The sequence below is a fragment of the Schistocerca nitens genome, chromosome 4, assembly GCF_023898315.1.
Source record: "Schistocerca nitens isolate TAMUIC-IGC-003100 chromosome 4, iqSchNite1.1, whole genome shotgun sequence".
NCBI lineage: Eukaryota > Metazoa > Arthropoda > Insecta > Orthoptera > Acrididae > Schistocerca > Schistocerca nitens.
In genome coordinates, this window is record NC_064617.1 from 752865252 (window position 1) to 752890186 (window position 24935).

Below are 24935 nucleotides of genomic sequence, written 5' to 3' on the forward strand. Positions count from 1 at the left end.
CAGATGTCTTCAACTTCTAAGGGTGAACAGACAAATGACATTCAATTATGTGCAGTACAATGCAAGTCTGTCAACCTGAACTTTGTGTATAATATCTAAAAGATCCAGAAAATGAAAATGTTTTGTTCAAAGTAGATTTACCAATCTCAGACCAATCATTAAAAGCATTGATGTATTAGGTTATAACTAGTTACTGTCACTTTACAGTATAGTACAGAAGCTTAAATAGAGAATCTGGACACACAAAATGAATTTTTATTCTTGAAGAATAGCCTTGAGTGAAAGCTTGCTGTGGAAACCATTGGCCTAAGAATCCAACAGGAACCTTTCACAAAGAAATAAATGCTAATAGTTTTTTTTTTTTTTTTTCTTCAGAATACGATGGAATACAGTTGGTTGGTTTGTTTTGCCCACATGAGAGTAACAGTGATGAATCGTACTTTGTTTTCTAGCAGTTGCTGCACCATTGCCTCCTTCATAGGCGACATCCTTGTCAGTAATAAAATGTAATCAACATTGAATACTTGTGCTGTAATAATTGGTTTAACAGCATCCTTAGGACATAGCTCATCTTCCCTTGATATGTCCTCAATAATGTCACATCCATTGCTTGTGTGAGTTGTTTGTACTGCTATAGATGACACCATGTCAACACATTGAGCTTCAGAGTGGGTCACATCCAAAACTAAAATCAGTTTTCCTGTGAATCCCAAAATCAAGTCATGTCATCATTTCTTCTACATTGTGTTAATCAATCAGAAGTCTCATGACTGTTTTTCCTCTGGAATTCATAACAATATCACTGTTGTCTTTAATATTTTTGCCTGCAGTCATAAGACCTTCTTGGTTTGTTCTGATCATTCAACTGATTCGGTACCCCAAAGGTCGATTCATTACTATGCTTCTATACTGATGCTTCATTATCTCAGTTTCATATGTCAGAATGATTGTTCCAATGCCACTGCCTTTTGATGTCAAGAGCTTCAATGCGATCAACAATGAAGCATACATTCTCTGTGGCTTTGTATCTTGTGAGGGCTGATCTCTCATGAACACTCAATGGTAATCATTATATAAGAATCTCTATTGCTTCTATGTCTTTGGCAGGCTCATCCAAATATATATTATGCTCCAAATACCTCTGCAAAATTTCTCAAATTTATGTTATATTGGCGGTGACAATAATTTTAATTTGATTGCCTACTGTTCTTCAGAAGAACAAAATTAATTGAAAAAGACATTGTGAAATTTGGTGGAGTAATTACGCTTATCAACTGTTATCATGTCCCACATGTCTTTGCTGTATTTCAAATTGCTCACACAGATACCTATTTTTTGTTTTCTGGACTGCACTGTTGAAAATGCATGTTTGAAAAGGTGCATGGAAGCAGTGGAATGCAAACCTTGAGTCAATTTGAACTCATGAAACTTACATGAACCAATACTGGTACCAACTATCAAGTTTAGCACTGCACTCAGCATACTGTGATATTTCTCTTATACAGCATTACTGATTTTTTCTTCTAATATGTGTGTGTTAAATGCAGGTTGCTGCATGTACTCAAGTTTAGTGACCAGATCCATGGATTGTTCATGTACACCAACTACTGTTATAATGAGTCACTTTACGCTTTCAACAGTCACTCTTTACTATCACAAACTCATCACTATTTTCATTGATTTTATCTTCCACCTGAACAAGCGCAGTATTACTGTGCACATGATCTTCATCTGATTTAAGTTTTAAAACTTCAACTTCTGGTTTGAGCTTGGATAGTTCTGTCATAACTTCATTCCATAATTCGTACTCTTTTCACATTAACATCCCAATGAGTTCCTTTCATGACTTTTCTAATATTTCTCAACATTCTTGTAAATTCTTTTTTGCTTAAGTCTCCACCCAATTTAATTAGCATTTAAGATCCAATTTAATTAGCATTTAAGATAATCAATTCACTTTTTACTTTGCTGTTTATGATAATTATTTGTTGATTAATGTCAGCAATTTGCTGTTGAAGATAATTATTTATCACCTTAATGTATCAAACAGTTGATTCAGTCCAACCATTACAGGCTAATAGATAACCTTCGAAAGGAAATTTTGAACATTGGAGTTTAAATTAAAATGATTAGCATCTGCTTTTCAGTAGTCCCCTTTCTGGATTTTCAAAGTGGTAATTACAGTCACTATGTATGCTAATAATTACAAACTGTAAGATAACATGTGTACAGGAACAAAATTTAGTATATTGAAACTGAAGTATAAAACAATAAAATAATACATTGCAGTTATTTCACATGGTAAGTTATAAAATTGCTAAAATTAAAGTACATCATTAAACTGAGCATAAAAAATTTCAGTGATAAGGTAGGCTATAGTATTTATTTACAAAGTAGTAATAACAAATATTACATTTTCAGTGTGTCATTCCTAAACTACAATGGAGAAATGTTTGCATTAAAAACTTCACGAAGAATGTGAAAAGACTTCTGTACTTACTGGTTCCCAGTCAGATGAAGCTGTTGTACCATCACCATGATTAAGTGATATGCTCTGTTTTCTATCAGTTAGGTATGATCTAAGCCACACTCCTCTTACGTCACTTATGCCATAGAACACTGATTTCATGAGGAGGATCTCATAGTTCACACAGCTGAAAGCCTCTTTGACTGAGTCCTTACAGCCTGTTTTCTCAGCAACTGTTAGAAAGTGTGTACTAATGACACTTGCAACTGCACCAATTTCTTTAATCATATTTCCACTGTGTATTATTTCAGTGTTGGATTCACTGACATCTTTCTTCTCCAGTTGCCTTTTACTAACACCCTCAATAGTTTTTATTTTGTTATTGGTGCTTTCTATTTCAGATTTAATATGTAATGTTTTGGAGCACTTTATGATTCTTTTTAATATTTTACAGTATAATCTATAGTGCTCTTTTATTTTAGCCTCGTGGTTATTTCTTACTCAAACTCTTTTTAGAATGTAATTTGATGTACAAATGCAGGGTACAAGTATGGTAACTATTTTGTAAGTAAAAACTAAACTTTATTTATAAAATTATTTTACTTAATAATGACCACAGCAATTATATTTATTTAACAAACTAAGATTAAAACAAAATTAGTTACAAAAACAAAAATTAGAATCTATATTAGTCACAGAAACTGGCTACAAAATAATACTTAATAATAGTCTTCCAAGTTTTCAATAAAAATGCTCAGTTACATCAGAAAAGCCAAGAGTGTTGATCAGTTTATTCTCAATTGCTAAATGGTTAAGATGACTTTTACCTGTTGTACTCCTTCATCGTGTTTTTAAAGAGCTTGAGCAAATTATTTAAAGACCTTTTAACCATAGACAGTGTCACTGGACTCATATAAAAAAGGCTAATTGCAGAACACAGATTCAAAAAAAATTGCTTCAAGGCTTTTCTCATTCATGGCATTGAGAAGCTTCAACAGGCCCTTTTCTGATTAGAAGATTGTACTGTACAGGGTGAACATTAATAAAACAGGCAAACTGCAGGGACAGATTCCTGACGAGAAATGGAGGAAAGAAGGTCCTATGAACATATACCCGGAAATGCATCATTGCCATGGTAGATGTGCTGACAAATGAAAGTTCTTCTGACCATGTGCTGTGAGTTCCTTGTGTTGCAGGATGTATGATTGATGCAGCATACTGTAAGCAGCAAAATGTTCCAGTATTCATGTCAGGAACAAGCTGAGATGGTGTTTGTGTGTGGACAAGAAGATGTAAATGGCCAAGAGGCATAACTTAGTCCTCCAAACCTGGTGTATGCACAGTTCGCCACTCCCTGTACATTTGTCTGTCTGGAAGGACCCATGATCACACAAATGCCCAAAAAGAGCTTGAAATGTTGTGTGATGTGAATAGTATTTCTTTTAGTTTGTTTTGGTATAGCTGTGCTACCTCTCAACTATTTCCATCTCCTTGGCCGTACACAAACACCATCACAGCTTGTTCACAACATGAATAACAAACCATTCTGCAGTTCACGCAACCTTCAACATGCAAGGAACACATGGTACACAGTCAGAGGAACTTTCATTAGTCAGCACCATCTACCATAGTGGCAATGCATTTCCAGGCACATGTCCATAGGACCTCTTTTCCTTCATTCCTCGTCAGGAATCTGTCCCTGCAGTTCATTGTTTTTATTAATGTTCACCCTGTCGATGCTCTTCCTGTGTGGAATTTCTTCAACTAAGAAGTCTGAATGTGCCAAGTCTGAAGGATACTTTGAGAGAATACTGATGATTTTTAACTTTCAGTTCATCATTTCCTAGGGCCATGAAAGCCAAAACAGGCAAAAATAGATCACAAATTTGTTCACAGCTCACAAATCTTGTTGTCCATTCTTCCATGACAAAATCCAAAACAGGAAGGGCAACAAAAGATTTGAATTCATTTGATGCTTTCAGGTGTCTTTTCATCTGCATTGGAATTCCTTTTGATAACAAACTCTGGTCAGATGCCAACTGTCTCAGCAACTACTTTTGCTTCATTGAAAATGTTTTCCCATATATTTTGTAGAACCTGCACCTCATTAAGTAAGTCTTTAGTTAGTTTCATCTCTACCCTGAGGGCAATTCCTTTGATCTGTGTAATATTGTTTTTCTGATTAATAGAGGCAAAGATCTTGTCCCAAAATGAAAGATCCAAAGTACTTCTTGGGTCCCAAAACAGTATCTCTTCCTGATGTGCCTAATGTAGGTATCCTATCCATTAGGAACAGGTATAAAACTTTGAGAATCGAAGGATAGTGCTTCAAAATTGGGCACACAGCTTACATTCTTTCACTCCAATGAGCTGCAGAAAGACTTTGCAGAGACAAAGGGACATGCTGTTTCATCAGTTCGCAATGACCAGGGCTGCTGGAGAACAAAGAATAAAAACTTTCAACATTTCCAAAAAATGTCACATCATAATTCAGTCTGGCAGCATTGACCCCAACTCTGTTCAGGGCGTGTGCAGGGGTGGACTTTTTTTTAACTACACTAGTGTGACACTGCCTGTAGCTATTGTCATAGCTCTGAGCATATCAATCTGCAAGTGGTATGCCAAGAGATTGTAATGTGGACAGCATTTCATCAGTTATGGCCTCACCTGCTTTTCTGCTAATCTTTACAAATTCAGTGAATCTTTCACAAACTTCAAAAGGATTTTTTTCTGGATTTTGAAGTACATAACACAGATGAGTAAATTCTGTTGCTGGTGGGATATGTTAAAAGTTGCATCAATGCTAATTCCTTAGAAGACGGACTCTTTTCTTTGATGTAAAATGGTTTTCAATAGTTTTTCATCACAAAGAGAAATACATTCATTCTATGAGTACCATAATAGATAGTGAGCTTGACCTAACATACTTTTGTTCATCATTTGGTTTTCTTTTACTTTGGTCAGATAGTCACATTTTTTACTTTGTGATATTTTTCAATCAATTCCAATATTCGCCGAAAGAATTCGATTGTGAACATCACCAATCTGAATATTTGCCATTTGGAAAGCGAAACTTCTATTACTTAAGAATAAAGTTGTGTTCAGAATTTTTATATTATAGCTTTCGATCTTGTTGCTTCACAGTTAATCATCTGTGGAAGGTTACTGTCAACACCATGTCCTTTCAATGATATTTGAAGAGTTTTCCATTATTAGTAGTGATTTAGATTCTCAGAGCCTTTTTTCCATGCATACATAACAACTTGTAAAGTTTTTCAGGGTATTTTTTGTGGAGAACACCCTTCTTTTCAAACTTTACTCAATTTTGATTTAAAAATGCAGCAAGGTAAAAAACATACATAAATAAAATAATTTTTTTTTTTTTAAATACTGTTTTGTGACTCCCTCCAGATTAAACATTCATGTGCAAATTTTTTACTTGTTCTGTTAGTGGTTGTGTATTTCATGAAAACATTTACCTAAAAGGTGGAGTGTGAAAGACTTTCATGCAGTATGAAAAACTGTGCAACCAGTGTAAGATGATGCTAATCCTGTGGCAGTTCATCACCAGGAGACCAAGTGCCAGGATCATGCAAAATACAACTGTTGCTGTTATCTGTATTCATTCTATGATCTACATTAGCACATTTTTAATTACTTTCCTGACATACTCTAAGCGAATCTCTGTCTTTTTTGTTGCCTCTGCTTCAATTAGCTGTTCAGAAGCCAAAGCATCTTGTTCTTGTGTAATTTGTTTTACATATTTTTTGTCAGAAACTGGCTGAAGAACAGAGCACAAAGGTTGGCTATCTGGGGCTGATGTAATTTCTGGCTTATCATGAGGTTGAACTTTTTGTAACGCTCCTTTTTCATGACACTTCCAAAATTTATAGTAGTCTGACGATCTTCAGCTACCAGCTATTTTTCCTAATTTCTCTTTTTGCAGCTTTCTTTTTAAAGCTCCAGATTTATGTTTATAGCTCGACATCTTAACTTGTTGTTGTATTACATAATATGAAGTGAAATAATACAGTTCAGCTAAAATATATTTCTGTATGACATATGTCTGCATTTCTCAAATAGGGTTATTAGAAAAGGTTGCTTGTGCCTTAACTTGTTCAAGAATATTTTAATGTAAACAAAATCATAGCAAAACAAAGCACGTTTATATGGTTATCACTTTCAATAGCAGGAGTCAAAAATGACAGAAGTCAATCCTTGTCACATGGACAGATGGAATATGACTAATGAGCAATGGATTGCATCTGTTTTTAGGGCAAAGAGGAAAAGGGAAATGGCTAGCAAAAATGTAGCCAAAGGAGGAAGGGAGGTTGGGGAAGTGGGGAGGAGGGAGAGGGAGGGGCTGTGGTCCTTACTATGCTAATATGCATGTTAAGTTCACACAACACATGCAATGACACTAATTACCAGAACCAATTTTACTATGGTTTATCATAAACATCTGTTTTCATTTTGGGCTATAATTAGCCGCAGAATCTTCTAAAATTTCACTGGATGCATAAAAATATACAAAATGTTTTTTTCTAGTTTCTATTAAACTGTAATAATTAAAAAAGTACGTTGCATATGACAGGACCCTGACTCCCTTCAGGTCTGGGCTCTGTGCCCAGAGGTTCACCCAGCCCTACCCTTGAGGGGGCCATGTTTATAGTATTAGTAATACCCCTACAGTTGTCAATGAAGATGTTGTTAATAAGGCTTTTACAGCCATCTATCACTCAGGATGGAAATTCAACTACTGAAATTAAGTTAAAAGTTTGTAACAAATCTTCAATTCAACAAATGTTTCATTTCTTTTTCATTTGATCTCTGTTGTATTTAATATTGATGGAGGATTATTTAGCTTTCATGAAATATCAACGTCCTTGATGTGTGAACTTTGTCCTCTTCCTGAATAATGTTCCACTTTCATTTGTTTACTGTTTCACTTTCTTTTTGTCCATGATGTATCAACACCATTTGACATAAAAAAAAATCATGAACTGAGAGTCAGTCAAATGCTAAACACAAATGAAGAACACCAGCAACTGGCTTACACAGTAATAAATATTAGATTTATTGTTTTGCCGCTACAACTTATCCCCTGCCTGCAGTCAGTACCTCTTGGTAGAAGTTGGAAGTCATCAGAGCTACTGACAAGCTACATGAGCTACTTCTGCCCCTCATTTCTACTGTAGAAAATGATCTGTATGGGTCACAGAGTTGCTGGCAATGAATAGCACTGTCTACCCACACCTTTTCTCATCATGCATCTGCAAATGTCCTAATCCCACCCACTTACAGAACTCTTGGCAGCAAGAGTTGCAGTGGCCAAACAGTACCAATACCACCAAATCTGAACACACTAAACAGGGAGGGAGAATGTAGAAATGTGTCATCTTGACATGCATTTAATGCAATTGGGACTGCACCATCAAAAAGTGGACGTACTATGTCGGGAAAATGTGATAATCAGGGGTGTACTAATGAAGTTTCTCTGTATTAGTAAAATTATAATAAAATTAGTTATACACATGCATGATCATGTATAACTGACAATGACACAGAAATTTTTGCACTTCTGATAATTATGAGGAAAAATCTCAAATTTAATCAGCCGAATTGTGTACCCACACACATGCTGCCCCATGTAAATGAACAAGATTGTTTCTATTTTCTAAGTAATCTAATTCAAAGATGAAATATCATAATAAGAATCATTCTTTTTAATTATACTTCAAATAATCAAGTGTTAATCATGTTTATTTATTCTCATTAATTAATTATTAAACCACTCAAAATATCTATCCCATTCCTTGTTTGCTTATAAAGCTACAAGTTTATGAATTTTTTATACCAGTGCCCACGGCTTTGCTTGTATATCTGCAGTTTTGTTACGATCAGTGATGGTATAACATCAGCTGCCATTATGCGTCTGCCTGTTTGAGTAAGAACAGCTGCAACTGCCCCAATACACGACGACATGGAGTGCCTAGCATCGTTGCCAAGCAGTGCGTTTACAGGGGTATGGGCAGGACTGCACATGTATGGATCATGATATTGAAGAATCTGTACATTATACAGTTTGTGCATTATGCAAAAAATTTAATAATTTTTTTGGCATGGTTTATGTCCACTGATGAAAAGAGATGTTCCATCCCCTACTTCGCCCTCTTAATAGCCAACTGAATTTTTATTTTATTTTTTTATTTTTTACTTGCTAAAGTAACCTGTGTTCTTCCTCTGGGTTCAAGATATGTGAATACCAAATTTCTTCGAAATTGGTCCAGTGATTTAGTTACCAAAATGTAACAGACAGAGTTACTTTCACATTTATAATATTACTATGGATTATTGTTCTTGACTAGCAAATACTGCAATGCTCTGCATCCCTTCTTGCCCCCACCTCTCTCTGTCCATCACCTCCTACCCCTCTCTCTGTTGGTACCCTGCCCCCTATTTCTCTCCACCTCCTCCTCCCCCCTTTTCTATCCTCATACACACCCTGCCCCCTCCATCTCCTCTCTCTCTGACATTGATTGAGCCTTGTTATTGCCAAGGGATCATTGGTAAACAGGGTATGACAGACATTTCCTACTTCAATGGCAGTATTTTGCTTAGTTTTATTCAGCAAAAGGACAGAATTACAATGTTTCAGTTGATTCAGATTCCATAGTAGTATCGTAATCATAAGCAGATAAGCCATGAAAACAACTTCTCTGTTTTCTGTAAAACCAATAATGAAGAAGAAAACAAAACAGCACATTGTTGTGTGAACAATTTTTCTTTGAAAATGTACAAGATCGTTCCTTTGAATTTTTCATGCAAAAACTCTTAAAGCTTTTAAAATAAAACAAATTTTGTTAACATTCTACAGCTTTATTCTTTATGCCTCCATATTTATTTTTCAACATAGTCACCCTGGTGACCAACACATTTCTCCCTACAAGTGATCTGTTTGTTTATAATCATCATTGTAAACTGTTTTACTTTGTTTGCAAAGCCACAGCCTCACCTCTGCTTGCACTGCTTCATCACTATCAAAACGAAGTCCTCAAAGGTGTTCTTTAGCTTTTGGAAACAGATAAAAATCAGATGGGGTGAAGTCTGGGCTGCATGGAGGATGATCAATGACAGTGAAACCAAGGTGTTGTGGATTGTTGCAAATGTTGTAGCACTAAAGTATAGTGTGGCATTGTCAAGCTGAAGGAAAGGGTGCTCCATGTGTGGATGAACTCTCCGAATTCCTGCTTTTGGTTTTCTGAGGATTTTCTCATGCAATGATATGGTGATGTTACCCACTGTCATGTTACCCACAACTACTCAGAGCCCTCCAACAGCATAGGGTTCCAACTTGTGTCTGTGAAGTGCAAAAGTTGACTGAGCAATATGCATGACATTTAATATCTCAATCGATGTTGAGAATAGAATAAAAATTCAAACGCATTACTTTTCATCATACATATAAGGAGAAATAATACATATGGAAGAAACAATTTGTCTAATGGTGTACATGCCTTCCTATTGTAGTCAAAAAATATATATCCCCTGTATTAAAATATAAAGGGTGAGTGACTTAAGATGTAACAACCCTGTTACTTCATGAATGGTTACAAATATTGACAAATCTTAGAGCATTGAGGGGCACGTATTTTTTTGTTTGGTTGATGCTTTCAGTGCTGATATCAATGGAGTTATGGAAGGCAGTTAAAGTGATATAGCATTTGCTAATTTTGATCTTGAAACCTATCATAAAAAAATTCAAGAAACATCCTAGGATTTGAGAGCAGTGGCCAAAGCTCTTGTGCTACACCATGTCAGAATGCCAACACATTTGCCTGTTTACTTTGCTGCACTGCAGGCCATTTGTGTCTGCTTCAACATCGTTGTGTGCAGATATGTACACCAGTGAGGAGAAGTTGGATATACTACTTTTATATGGTGAATGTAAAAGAAATGCTGTTGTACAGCAGTATAGGGTTATCTGTCTGGATTGACAATATCCTAAGTGCCAGGCAGTTGCATGAATTATTAAGACACTAGTATAGACAGGCTGCTTGAATGTCAAAAAGAGGACTAGAAAGAAGACAGCTGACAGAGAACATGAAAAAGCTGTTCTGGCTATGGCGCTAATGAATCCACACAGTGATGAGACATATTGCCAAGGAATGTGAAATCAGTCAGACAAGTATCATTCACATCCTGCATCAATGGAATTTTCATCTGCGCTACATCAGGCACTTGATGAATGTGATTTCGAATGCCGTACAGAATTTTGTCAGTTTGCCCTTAAGCAACTGAAAGTTGACCTTTGTTTTTCCAACGTTTTTTATCAATGAAGCAATGTTTACTAACCACGCTAATGTAAATTTGTATGACATGCACTACTGGGCAGCTCAAAAACAACATTGGGTTCTTGAGGAGCAACATCAATGGCCGTGGAGTGTAAACTTATGGTATGGCATCATAAGAAATTATATTGTGGGACCTTACTTCATCGCAGGTGTTCTAAATGGACATTTGTAAGCACACTTTGACAAACATTCTGCCAGTTCTCCCAGAAGAGGTTCCAGTGGATATTCAATAGTGTATATGGCTGCAACATGACAATTGTCCAGCTCACTCATCCCATGTTACAACACACATGCTGAATGAGAACTTTCCTGGACGTTGGATAGGATGAAATTTTGTTGTCAAATGGCATGTGAGGTTCCTCACTTTGACTCTTCTTGATTTCTTGCTTTGGGGAGCGCTTAAAGATGCAGTCTATGATCAAGGCTCAACTATGCCAGATGACATGGGTCATCAAATTGCCAGTGTATGCTCTACCATATCATACACTGTAATTACATCCATTCATTGTTCCTTCAAATGGCAACTGCAAATGTTCCTTTCAGCCCACGGTCAACAGTTTGAACACATGCTTAAATAAAGGATAAAGTTATTTTTTTGAGACAAAATTTATGTTATGTGATTTGGATGGTTACCACATCGTTGTTAATAAATTGTTTATTTCAGTTACATGTGTACAAAACTGTATTGCAATGTGAAATAAGTTGACAGCGTTTATTGTTCCAACAGCACATATTTTATCTCTAAGAAGCACCCAGCGATGTACATGAAAAGATAGATCAAATCTTCCTTGTAACATTTAGATATTTAATACAATAGTTGCTTTTTGCAACACGTAAGACCTCTTTATTTTTGAAGAATGAACAGCTGATTTCTCTGTTTCAGCACAATAAATCTGGGAGGATACACAAATGTGAAGTAGTTTTCCAAAGCCCTTTGTTATACACTAGATTCTAGCCTACTTCATATTTCCAAATACAGTGTTCGTAGGTGAACCTGCATCTAGGTCAAAAGTTGGTTCAAGGGGAAATAAAACTTTATTCTCTTAGTGCAGGCCTGTCTTACAGTATACAACTACACAGTCTCGTCCAAGACGTCTGCTTGGCAGTGTTTGCACTGAAAATGCCATTTCTGGCCACTGTGCTCCACATTTTAGGACATTTTTATAACATCAATGTTAACAAACACTGTAATTGCCTTCTCAAGAGCTGTTGAATGCAATTGTAAAAAGTATACAGTTCCATTTAAAAAACAGTACTTGCTTCAGTATCTCTGTTGATACTAGCACTAAATATATTAATAAAAAAATGTGCCTCTTGATGCTTTAACACCTGCCAAAAACCACATTTTGATATGTATAACCATTCAGAAAATAAAAGGTGTGTTAAGTCTCGTATAATTACATACAATTCCTCCCCCCACCCCCCAATGAACCATGGACCTTGCCGTTGGTGGGGAGGCTTGCGCACCTCAGCGATACAGATGGCCGTACCGTAGGTGCAACCACCACAACGGAGGGGTATCTGTTGAGAGGCCAGACAAACATGTGGTTCCTGAAGAGGGGCAGCAGCCTTTTCAGTAGTTGCAGGGGCAACAGCCTGGATGATTGACTGATCTGGCCTTGTAACACTAACCAAAACAGCCTTGCTGTGCGAACGGCTGAAGCAAGGGGAAACTACAGCCGTAATTTTTCCCGAGGGCATGCAGCTTTACTGTATGGTTAACTGATGATGGCGTCCTCTTGGGTAAAATATTCCTGAGGTAAAATAGTCCCCCATTCGGATCTCCGGGCAGGGACTACTCAGGAAGACGTCGTTATCAGGAGAAAGAAAACTGGCGTTCTACGGATCGGAGCGTGGGATGTCAGATCCCTTAATCGGGCAGGTAGGTTAGAAAATTTAAAAAGGGAAATGGATAGGTTAAAGTTAAATATAGTGGGAATTAGTGAAGTTCGGTAGCAGGAGGAACACTTTTGGTCAGGTGAATACAGGGTTATGAATGCAAAATCAAATAGGGGTACTGCAAGAGTAGGTTTAATAATAAAAAAAAATAGGAGTGCAGGTAAGCTACTACAAACAGCATAGTGAACGCATTATTGTGGCCAAGATAGACACGCAGCCCATGCCTACTACAGTAGTACAAGCTTATATGCCAACTAGCTCTGCAGATGAAGAAATTGATGAAATGTATTATGAGATAAAAGAAATTATTAAGGTAGTGAAGGGAGATGAAAATTTAATAGTCATGGGTGACTGGAATACGAGAGTAGGAAAACGGAGAGAAGGAAACATAGTAACATAGTAGGTGAATATGGATTGGGGGTAAGAAATGAAAGAGGAAGCAACTGGTAGAATTTTGCACAGAGCATAACTTAATCATAGCTAACACTTGGTTCAAGAATCATAAATGGAGGTTGTGTACATGGAAGAATCCTGGAGATACTAGAAGGTATCAGATAGATTATATAATGGTAAGACAGAGATTTAGGAACCAAGTTTTAAATTGTAAGACATTTCCAGGCGCAGGTGTGGACTCTGACCACAATCTATTTGTTATGAACTGTAGATTAAAACTGAAGAAACTGCAAAAATGTGGGAATTTAAGGACATGGGACCTGGATAAACTGATTATCCAGAGGTTGTACAGAGTTTCAGGGAGAGCATAAGGGAACAATTAACAGGAATGGGGGGAAAGAAATACAGTAGAAGAAGAATGGGTAGCTTTGAGAGATGAAATAGTGAAGGCAGCAGAGGATCAAGTAGGTAAAAAGACGAGGGCTAATAGAAATCCTTGGGTAACAGAAGAAATATTGAATTTAATTGATGAAAGGAGAAAATATAAAAATGCAGCAGGCAAAAAGGAATACAAACATCTCAAAAATGAGATCGACAGGAAGTGCAAAATGGCTAAGCAGGGATGGCTAGAGGACAAATGTAAGGATGTAGAGGCTTATCTCACTAGGGGTAAGATAGATACTGCCTACAGGAAAATTAAAGAGACTGTTGGAGAAAAAGAGAGCCACTTGTATGAATATCAAGATAGATACTGCCTACAGGAAAATTAAAGAGACCGTTGGAGAAAAGAGAGCTACTTGTATGAATATCAAGACCTCAGATGGAAACCCAGTTCTAAGCAAAGAAGGGAAAGCAGAAAGGTGGAAGTAGTATATAGAGGGTCTATACAAGGGCGATGTACTTGAGGACAATGTTATGTAAATGGAAGAGGATATAGATGAAGATGAAATGGGAGATACGATACTGTGTGAAGAGTTTGACAGAGCACTGAAAGACCTGAGTCGAAACAAGGCCCCAGGAGTAGATAACATTCCATTAGAACTACTGATGGCCTTGTGAGAGCCAGTCCTGACAAAACTCTACCATCTGGTGAGCAAGATGTATGAGACAGGCGAAATACCCTCAGGCTTCAAGAAGAATATACTAATTCCAATCCCAAAGAAAGCAGGTGTTGACAGATGTGAAAATTACCAAACTATCAGTTTAATACGTCACAGCTGCAAAATACTAACGCGAATTCTTTACAGGCGAATGGAAAAACTGGTAGAAGCCGACCTCGGGGAAGATCAGTTTGGATTCCGTAGAAATGTTGGAACACATGAGGCAATACTGACCTTACGACTTATCTCAGAAGAAAGGTTAAGGAAAGGCAAACCTACGTTTCTAGCATTTGTAGACTTGAGAGAAAGCTTTTGACAATGTTGACTGTAATACTCTCTTTCAACTTCTGAAGGTGTTAGGGGTAAAATTCAGGGAGCAAAAGGCTATTTACAATTTGTACAGAAACCAGATGGCAGTTATAAGAGTCAAGGGGCATGAAAGGGAAGCAGTGGTTGGGAAGGGTGGAGACAGGGTTGTAGCCTCTCCCCGATGTTATTCAATCTGTATATTTAGCAAGCAGTAAAGGAAACAAAAGAAAAATTCATAGTAGGTATTAAAATCCATGGAGAATAAAAACAAACTTTGAGGTTCCCAACTCGCATATCATATGCATGGCACTGTCTCCCCTAATTTGCACAATACAAAACAAGCTGCCCTTCTTTGAACAATTGTCCTCCACCAGTCCTATCAGATGTGGATCCCACACCATGCAGCAGTACTTCAGAAGATGATGAACAAGTGTAGTGCAGGTAGCCTCTTTAGTAGACTTACTGCATTTTCTAAGTGTTGTTCTGATACAGTCTTTGATTCACTTTCCCCACAACATTATCTATATGATCATTCCAATTTAAGTTATTTGTAATTGTAATCCTTAATTATTTAGTTGAATTCACAGCCTTTAGACTTGAGTTTTTTTGTGTAACCGAAATTCAGTTGACTCTTTTGTGTATTCATATTGAGAAGTCAATTGCCACTTTTTGCACCGCATGGATATCTTGTCTAAATCTTTTACAGTTGGTTTTTGATCTGCTGACTTTACAAGGTGGGAAATGACAGCATCACCTTTAAACAACCTAAAAGGGCTGCTCAGATTGTCTCCTAAATTGTTTATATTGATCAGGAACAGTAGAGGGCCTATAACATTTGGGGGAAGCCAGATATTACTTCTGTTTTACTTGATGACTCTCCATCAGTTACTCCGAACTATGACCTTCCTGACAGGAAACCACACATCCAGCTAAGATGATACTCCACAGGCACGCAATTTGATTAGAAGTCTCTTGAAAGACACACAGTCAAAAGCCTTCTTCCATTGTCATGAAGGCGTATTTCAGGTGTCAGTCTGGGAAAGCCACTGGCTAATAGAGTTTTGCCACAGCTGCAAGAGTGTGTGTTTTCATTGGGGTTGGTGTGTACTTTTGCTAGCAAAAGAGCAGGAGCTCAAAATCTAGTGTGAATTATGTATTCTATAGTGTGTCTATTCACCACACATCAATCCACTATACGTGAGTGGTTGCCTTTCCTTTATTTTCCATATTATTCTACCCATCAATTTCCAGTGTTATAATTTGCTAAGAGTGTTATAGGATTCCCTGCAAGAACTAAGTTTTTATTTAATTCACCTACTATATTCAGAAAGTGATTGTTGAATACTGTGCAAGGCTGCTGGGAACTGTCAGCAACCACTTCTACTGAAGTTGCTTAAAGGACCATGGTTGTGCATTACTGGATATTCACAATGTCTGCAAGCTTAATTTTCTTGCTCAATGCAAGGTGGCTGTTCTTCGAAACCCTCAGTCTCCAGATCTGATGCCAGCAGACTTCTTTTTGTTTCCCCACTCTAAATTAGCCTTGAAAGACATGCTTTGCAGACCTTGCATGTGACCATGATACTTCAAGTGATTCCACAACAAGCTTTTGCTGACAGTTTCTAACAGCTCTACAACAGATGTCAGAAGTATGTTGTACCTAATGGTAATTAGGTTGAAGACCAGTAGAGGTTTTTGTTTGTAATTCTTGTTTCCTTTATTTTACAAGACCATTCTGTATCTACACTAGAAACATTTAACATGTCTGAAAGGCCATTTACACTTTTACTAATAGAACGACCTTCTAGAAAAGAAAAATGAACAAAAATGTTGCTTTATTGATTCCCTGTGCTATAGTTGGAAAGAATAAAGTCAGATGATGTAAATTTAGATCTTTCAACATTATTCTCCTTCCACAATCACTTGTAAAAGTAATATTGAAGTCACCGCATACAACTAATTTTTGGTACTGCTCTAGTTCAAACAGAAATGTTCTGAAATCAGGGTTAGGCAACATACAGATAACTATAATTAAAAGTATAGTTTCACTACATTCAGTTGCTCCTGCACTCAGTGGTCTCTCCAGTGCTTGTGTGTGTCAATAAATTCAAATGGAATACTGTTCTTCACATACATGGCCACTCCCCCACTTCGCAGAGCTTCTCGAAAAACAGACAGCTAATCGACACCAGTATAGGACAGCTCTGAATTGTCACACTGCTTAAGTAGTGCTCTGATACACCAATAATGTCAGATTCAACATTAACAATCAGTTCACTAACTATATTTTTAATACTTCATCTTTTAATGAAATATGCTCTAATTTCTTGAAAGTGGTTCTTTTGTTACGAGAGACTTCCCTTAAGCGGCAATACCTATCAGCTGACTTTAATATAAAAAAGGTGTAACTCTTAACATCAATTACTTCAGCAATTTTCCCATAAGTGATCCCAGCACCCTCCACTACACTGTCACCCATAAGCTATGCCAACCTGCACAGCCATGCCTAGTACAACCCAGTCTATTGACAGACTTAACTGGCATCACTGCAACTTGGGCCATACCCCCACCAGCAGTGCCTTCTCAAGCTCCATGTTAATAAGCCCAATAGCTGTATTAAGACGAGGCTGATTATGTTACTGAAACAACTGCATGAGGTGCACATCTGTGCTTCAGATCTGAGTAGCTACTATTCCACGTTATCATACAAGTGATGGTAAAATTGAAATGAGACCAGTAAAACAACACAATAATTCTGTGATTTTGTCAGTTGAACTGATGTCTTTTGATTATGACTTATTCTTTTTGAAATGTTGCAATATAACATCATCATAATAATAGCATTCCTGAAATTTCATATGCTGAAACGAATATGCCATATTTGGCCAGGTCTAGGTTTGGCTAACAAAGTTTACTGAACTGCAGGCACATTATTGTTATTAGTCCTGTACAATGTAAATTTAGTACATACTTCAGTAACTAATTCTGGTACAACAAAGACATATTCATGTAAAAAAGACAACCTGATTGATACCAGAATTTCAGAAGTGATTTCTGCATATTTTTACTTTTGCTTTTTTCTAGGTACTCTTTCCATGTACCCATTCCCCTTTCAACATTATACAAAAGGTAACTGGCTGAAGGGCACAAATCTTTCTACCCTGTTCACCATTCTCTACTCTTGCCTCAATCATCTATAGCTTCATGAGAGAGCCTCAAAGTACTTAATTAATCCCCTTTGCAGGCACTCAGTGACAAACCAACCCACAATCCTCATAATACTTGACACACACAAAAGGTACTTACCTTCCAACAAGCTGTATAGCAAAGTATAATATGCACTTGTCAGCAAGTATGTAGAAATACACACTACAAAGATATTCATTTACAGAGTATTTTGCCTTGCAAAAAAAATGACGTGACTGTAGCTGATTACTGCTGCCATCAGCGAATTATAATGTGCACAGTAATCCAATGTTGAGCTAACTCTAAAATACTACGTAGATTTTCATCTACCATCATCTTGTGGTACAACACTTGGTCTTCTTTTAATCCCTCCATTCATAGTCCATCAGTCTCAAATAATTCCAGGCAAGATTCATTTCCTTGCAATAATGCTTACCTTTTCTTTAAACCAAATAAAAAATAACAAGTCATTTAAATAAGTGCTTTGTAGGGCAAGTCTGTAATAAAAGTGGGATAAGAGCTCCTGAAAAATGAATTCTCTCTTATAGAATATCCTCGTTCCGTCATCTCACTCATGCTGCTGAATGCCCTAGTTCCACTTTGGAAACAAAAGTGATGCAAGCTGCCCTTGAAGCAGCTTTTATGACCCTTATCCACTGTTTTCAGACAATATAAATGAAGTATTTCATATAAAAGTTTAATTAACTGAATTTATTGAAATAGTGCAAAGCGAAAGTGTTTGGAAAAACTGGCCCGAGCTTACTAAGAAAGAGGAACATCTGTTGTGACCCAAAGAAGACACTTTTCTACCTTAGAAACAGAGAAAAACAATCTTGGTTGAACAAGATGGATTTATTTAATCTTCACACATGATACATTTCACCTGTTGTTGGCATCATCAGACAATCGAAAAGAACTCTTGCTAATCACGACCGAGGCGTCGAACGTAATTAATAGTCCCATAGAATTGGTAGGTAACAGTCAGATAACTACCGTCAACGCCTCATTACATCACCAATAAAATTCTTCCTACTCGTAACTGAGGCGTCAAACGTGATTAAGGTTCCCAAAGAAGTGAGCAAACGGGCAGATAGCCATTGTCAATGCTTCATTACATCACCCACAAAGAAACTGCTCCTTGAACACTGTTGTGGTATGACAGCACATGCTCACAGTATTGTGGACAGAACATCGCATCGGTCACAATTAGAATGTTTTTATCGATTGTCTGGTGACGTCTAAGAACAGGTGAAATGTGTCACGTGAAGATTAAATAAACCTCTGTAATTAAAGATCTATTACAGTTGCTGTACCAGTGCACTGCAATAGTTATGGAGTGGAGCGATTTTCATTACTTTTCTATCTCATTTTTTTCCTTGTTGTGTGGTTTACGCAGTCAATGTAGTTCTTTACAAACTAACTCCATAGAACTTTACTATTTTTAATGTTTTATTTCAACAGGTGGCTTTATGCTTCCAGAAGATGGTAGCTCATGTGTTGGGCATCCAATTATCTCGAGCTGAGCAAGAAGAGCAACAACCTGTTATGAGAGCAGAAATTGTGGCTGCTCCACCTGTTATTCCAGAGAACTCTTCAACCATTACACGCACCTCTTCAGTTTGTGTTATCCAGTGAATGTCACATTGTTGCTTTGTATCATCCTTTTGTAATTTTTAAATCTCTCTCCAACAGATCTGAAGAAAGCTAATAACTGTTCACAAACACTGTTCTGAGAAATTACAGAACAGTACAGCTGTTGATATCTTGAAGGGACTATAAACTGGAAAACAAATATAATAAGATGAAAAATTAAATGAACACTAATAGGAAACTACATACACAATGGCTACTGTATAAATAGTGCTTAACATTTTAATCTTTTAATTTATATACTATAAAACATAGAAAAATCATTGTTTTCAATCAATTGCACAGTGTAAGTTGAGTTCACAAGTGGAGATTCATGCACTCTGCTTCTAATTAAAAATGTTCTTTATGGCTGACATGTATTTCAGACTAATTCTTGTTCTGCAGTAATATGTCTCACATCGTTCTGACAGTGATACCTTTTCAAATAATATTCAATAGTATTCCTTTAATAGTGAGATGATCGCAACTAGAGGGCTAGGCAAGTATGGTGAAACAGATAAACAGTGATGTCACTGATGTAATCATCTCAGAATGTGCATAAAGTCTTTTACAAAAAAACATTAGAAAACTAAATGAGGTCTCTGCAGAAATATAGGAATACTTGAAGTGACACTGCCCCTATGAATTATCTTAGAAAATCGACTGAAGAAAGGCAAACCTACATTTCCAGCAATTTTAGATTTAGATAAAGCTTTCACTCTTTGAAATCTGGATGGTAGTGAGGATAAAATAACTGGACTGAAAGGTTATCTACAACTCACCCAGAAATCAGACTGTAGAAATGAGAAAGGACAAAAGCAAAGCAGTAGATGTAAAGGGTGCGAGATGGGGCAGTAGCCTATCACCAGTGTCATCCAATGTGTTTGTCGAGTGAGCAGTAAAGGAAACCAGGGAGAAATTTAGAAAGGGAATTAAAGGTTGAGCAAAGGAGTAAAACTCTGATATTTGCTGACAGTGAAATTCTGTCAGACAGCAAAGGCCTTGGAAGATCTGTTGAACAGAATGGATAGTGTCTTGGAATGAATATAAACAAATGTAAGGTAAATTTAACGGAATTTACTCAAGCAAAATCTGTCAAAGCTGAGGAAAGTAGATAAACAAATGAGATACTAAAAAATCAGAAGATTTGAGCAGAAAAATAACTGCTTATGGCTAAAGCAGAGAGGGCACAAAATGGAGATGGACAATAGCAACGAAAGAGTATCTGTTGAAAAGGAATTTGTTAACATGAAATAGTGATTTAAGTGTTAGTATGTCTTTTCCTGAAGAAATTTGGCTGGATGATGTATTGCGTGGAAGTGAAGTGTGGGCGATAAACAGTTCCGAGAATAGAAACTTTTAAAATTTGATGCTACAGAACACTGAAAATCAGATGGGTAGGTCAAGTACTGAAGTAGGTACTGAATAGAATTGAGGAGAAAAGAAATCTTTGCAGTTTGGCTTTCAAGCAACAGGGAAGCACATAAACTTCAGTCTGTGTTGGAAAGTTAATTTTATTACCTACCAAATTCATTACCTTGCTAGGTGGACAGTTGAAAATTTTTATGATTCTATACATCACTCCTTTCCGTGCCTTGGTACAACAGAGTGATGGACTGTGTAAGACATTTCTCTACCCAGTATTACTTGTATACATGTTAGTGTTATTTTTGAACTGTAATTGGTTGTTGACACCAAATCTCAAAGGAGTAAATGTACTGCCAGGCTCTTAACAGTAGACCCAATAGTCTAGTGAGCTTTCTACAAGAAGTTCTAGTGTGACACAATCTATTATCCACACTTGTCTGTAGGTTAACACATTCTTCCTCCATCATGAGTTGTGCCCTAATACAGTACTGAAAACAAGTGGAAACAATGTCAGTGGTTTACACTTTCATCTCCAAAATCTGTTATTATCTGTGATACAAAGGCTACAAAGCTGTCATTTAAAATCTATAACACATGGCTTCTATTTCAGGTTATCAATATAGATACCTAAGACTTTAAAGGGGTCGACAGAAGTGTCCGATCCCACGCGTAGGCTTTGACCCGTGACGTAAGGGTGTTGTCGTGTGTGACGTCATGACGGCGCAGAGTTTGGTTTGAGTGTGGCTGTCTCCAGTTCTGTTTTATCTTATTTTATTTACTTTTTTGATCTGTTCGTTCTATCCCGTGAGATTTTTTTTTTAAAGACAAAAAACACTAATCAGCTACTGAAGCATCTTTATCTTCTATGGGTTGCAGGGGTTACGACCCCTGTGGAGGTGGGTGGGTATTCATGCATGGCTGTCTTCACTTACACGTTGTAGCTACACAAGGTGTCTAAATTTGTTTATATTTAGTTTGCCCCCCACCCAAAACACCCCATTTCCCGCGCTTGTCCCGTTAGTGTCATTAGGCTTCTTGTGGAAAGTGTGTGTGTTTGTTTTTGTTTCCCCCATATTTGTGACGACATGGGTCAAAGCAGACGGGCGGGATCGGACGCTTCCGTATTTCCCTTTAAAGAGTACTGATTCATTAATTGAGTCACCCTCATACATATTGTATAAAATTGCGGTCAGAGCATGTGTAGAGTAAATTGCATGTAGAGCAGACTCTTGCCCATCCAGGGTTATGCACACCAAGGAAAAAAATTTACATATTTTGCCAATGTGGTGTCCAGTTAATAAATACAATTCCACATCTTGTCACTTATGATGAAGATCATGCAAAATGAGAAGAAAGCTACTGTTTACATATTTCATATCATAGACATATTTTGCAGCAACAGTTCAGTAATCTTCCTCCTGCACAGTATCTGCCAAAATAACAGAGGGCTGTCAAAGTTGCAATCTACTACAGAACATTATAAAATGTTCGTCACTCAAATTGAATCATGTGCTCATAAACACACACTACTATGCTACTCTCTTACTTAGATTTGTAAAGCCTACACCAACACAAGTTAATTTCACTTTCTTGGAACCAACATTTAGTTCATCTTCATTATCTATGGTCTCTATTACATCTAGTTTAAAAGCCAAATTAAAGAACTCTTTCATGTGACGAAGAAACTGTATTGCATAAGGTGATAGTGGTCCAGTGATACACACAGATACATCTTTTGGTGTGAGAGCCATAAATAACGTGGTGTGGCTCTGAAACACCGAGTCTACACAGCCACCCCTGTACACTTCTTCCAACAGTCGATATGCTGCTTCTCTTCCTATATCTTCTGGTACTGATGGAGAAAGATTTGCTCCAGCAGCTCTGGAAACCATTTCACCAGTATATACTACACCTGATGTTTCAGCGTACAAAGCAATTCCGAAACCTGGCGACTTGCCTGATTTCGTGCCAGTACAGTGGTCAGTATGAATGTACACATCAGGCAAAAACTTTAGAATAATGCCTTTCGCTGATTCTACTAGTCTGTTCGCAATCGCGGGTGAAACACGTACTGCATAAACTACGCCACGTACACGTTTAATTTTTCCAGGTTCTTCTAACTGCAAAGGTTTCAACTGCTTCCTTACTGGGCACTTGAAAACAATTTCACCGCCACCACCTGGCGCCATACCACGCTTTGTGATTGAGAATTCAAGTCCCTCATCTGTTCCAAGAAATCTTCGTAGGATTGGACGGGCAACATTATGAAGCACATCCACTGAAATGTCTGTCGCGCAATTTGTAACACCTTTCAAAACAGCATTTAGCGGTTTCTTGCAAAAAGGAGCAAGAGCTATTAGCACTTCCAAATAGTAACCAATACCTCTAGCTTTACAGCATTCGTGTTCAACATGTCCTCCAAACAGCAATCCAGGTTGATAAAATAAGGAGGTCCCTGTCTCATTAACCTCTACAGTTGAGCCATTCGTTACCTTATCTAACAACCTCACAAGATTCACTTCAAACTCTTTAAGGCCTGGATCGTCACTTCGAGATCTAATATTCTTAACTTTAACAGCTTTTCCACTTAACGTGGATAATATTAACCGCTGCCGTAAATAGTTGCTTCCATCAAATTTTAAAACATCACTCCCTTCCGCCATCGTTGTCCGCACAATTGCACATGGCCACATGCAAACATTATTCAAAGACCTTGTAAAAAATAACTAGACTCACTGATGGCGCTGCAGTCGCGGGATAATTTGAACCTTGGGCTGGACGTCATTATAGTGGTTGAAATCTGATGTGTTGTGTAGTACTATTGTTTACGAAGACCCTGATTCAACGTTGTATATTTGTTGGGACGTACATACAGTATTTGTTACTCGTAATTCTACTGTCTGTACGTTCCAATCAAAAGAAGTACAATGGTGAAGAGTCTTACAGCGACTAACTGTACAAATAAATTCGAGAAAGGAACGAATATTACATTTCACAGGTAAGTGAATATTTTAAATTGTTTTGTATGTCAGTGCACTTGCTTAATAAATGTTTTTGTAACACGGTATTAGTATCATGTCTGTGCATCTATTTGCAGGTTTCCTTTCTCAAAACCGCAGCTGTTACAAAAAATGGTTACACGCTGTCAGGGGGCAACATTTCCGACCGACAGAATACCATTTTATATGTTCTGATCATTTTGAGGAAAGTTGGCTGATCTGTAGTGTTTTCATGGTCTAGGTTAGGTTGAAACTTGATAATTTGGTCGTGAGTTGCCAAAGCACTATGCCATATATAACGCACTTCTCGTCATAAAATCTAAAGCAAGGTAGAGTCAGAAAATATCTATTAATATAGCGGGCAAATCTTCGAGTATTTTGATGCATTTTGCGTACATCTATCGTAAATGAACTACGAAAAATGCTAGGGGTCCAGTACGTAACTTTTTAGCTACGGCAGATTCCATGTAGTACGTAAGATAAATTCATAAACAGTGACTAGTTGCTGTTTGTTCATAAATTAAGAACTATATTGTAGTAACGTATTTAAATGAGGCATTATGTTTGTGACCTAACTCAAGGGAAGGCGTTTTATAACCAAAAGCGATGTATAAACATTCGAACTCCGCGCGTCAGTTTACCACTCTAATGACCGCCGGCCAGCTATTCAATTTGTCCGCTCTTCACAGTCGACCACTCGTGCAGTTGTGGGGGCCTGTCATTATTGTAAACACTTCCAGGGATGGGCGATTAATTGCAATTAATCGATAAATCGTAATTATTGTGGTAATCGATTACGTGCAGTCAGGATTCCACATAAAGGCCCGTCCACACGCAACGATCTGTCTGCGCAAATGTCTGCGCACATCACATCTGCGCAGACAGATTGTTGCGTGTGAACAAAAGATTTGCTCCAACCTGAGGTGTGTGCAAACCTGGAAGTTGGAGTTGGAGGTTTGAGCGAAACCTCTCAAATCTGTGGGTTCAAACCACATCTGCGCAGACAAGTTGGAGCGTGTGGACAGGAGATCGCCGCAAATCTGGCGCGAAACAGCTGTCTGCGCAGTCCAGTGTTTGTATTTGTGCGCACAGGGTATTAAAATAGCTGATACTCGTCAGTGTTCTCGAGAGTTTGTAAGTGAATTCATTGAAATATATAGAAACCACCCATGTTTGTGGAAGATTAAAAGTAAAGAATATAATAGTGACCGAGACAAAAAGACAGCAGCAT

At 37.4% G+C, this 24935-nt stretch overlaps 2 protein-coding genes across 2 annotated transcripts in view; one reads left to right on the forward strand and one right to left on the reverse strand.

Moving 5' to 3' along the window:
* LOC126252549 (ras-related protein Rab-28-like) overlaps nucleotides 1-19631 on the forward strand; it is a 100924-nt gene extending 81293 nt beyond the window's left edge. Inside the window, exon 9 of the mRNA XM_049953448.1 lies at nucleotides 19170-19631. Within this exon, the coding sequence (XP_049809405.1) occupies nucleotides 19170-19343 (174 nt within the window). The 3' untranslated portion in view covers nucleotides 19344-19631. The remainder of the gene's footprint in view (nucleotides 1-19169) is intronic.
* A 2204-nt stretch (nucleotides 19632-21835) lies between these two features.
* LOC126253027 (RNA 3'-terminal phosphate cyclase-like protein) lies at nucleotides 21836-23390 on the reverse strand. Its single transcript, XM_049954089.1, has one exon. The coding sequence runs from the start codon at nucleotides 23366-23368 to the stop codon at nucleotides 22235-22237; it is 1134 nt and encodes a 377-aa protein (XP_049810046.1). The 5' UTR covers nucleotides 23369-23390; the 3' UTR covers nucleotides 21836-22234.
* Nucleotides 23391-24935: the final 1545 nt, after the last annotated feature.

Excerpts from the sequence above, each read along its gene's own strand:
- LOC126253027 (XM_049954089.1), bottom strand. The coding sequence starts at position 23,368 with ATGGCGGAAGGGAGTGATGTTTTAAAATTTGATGGAAGCAACTATTTA.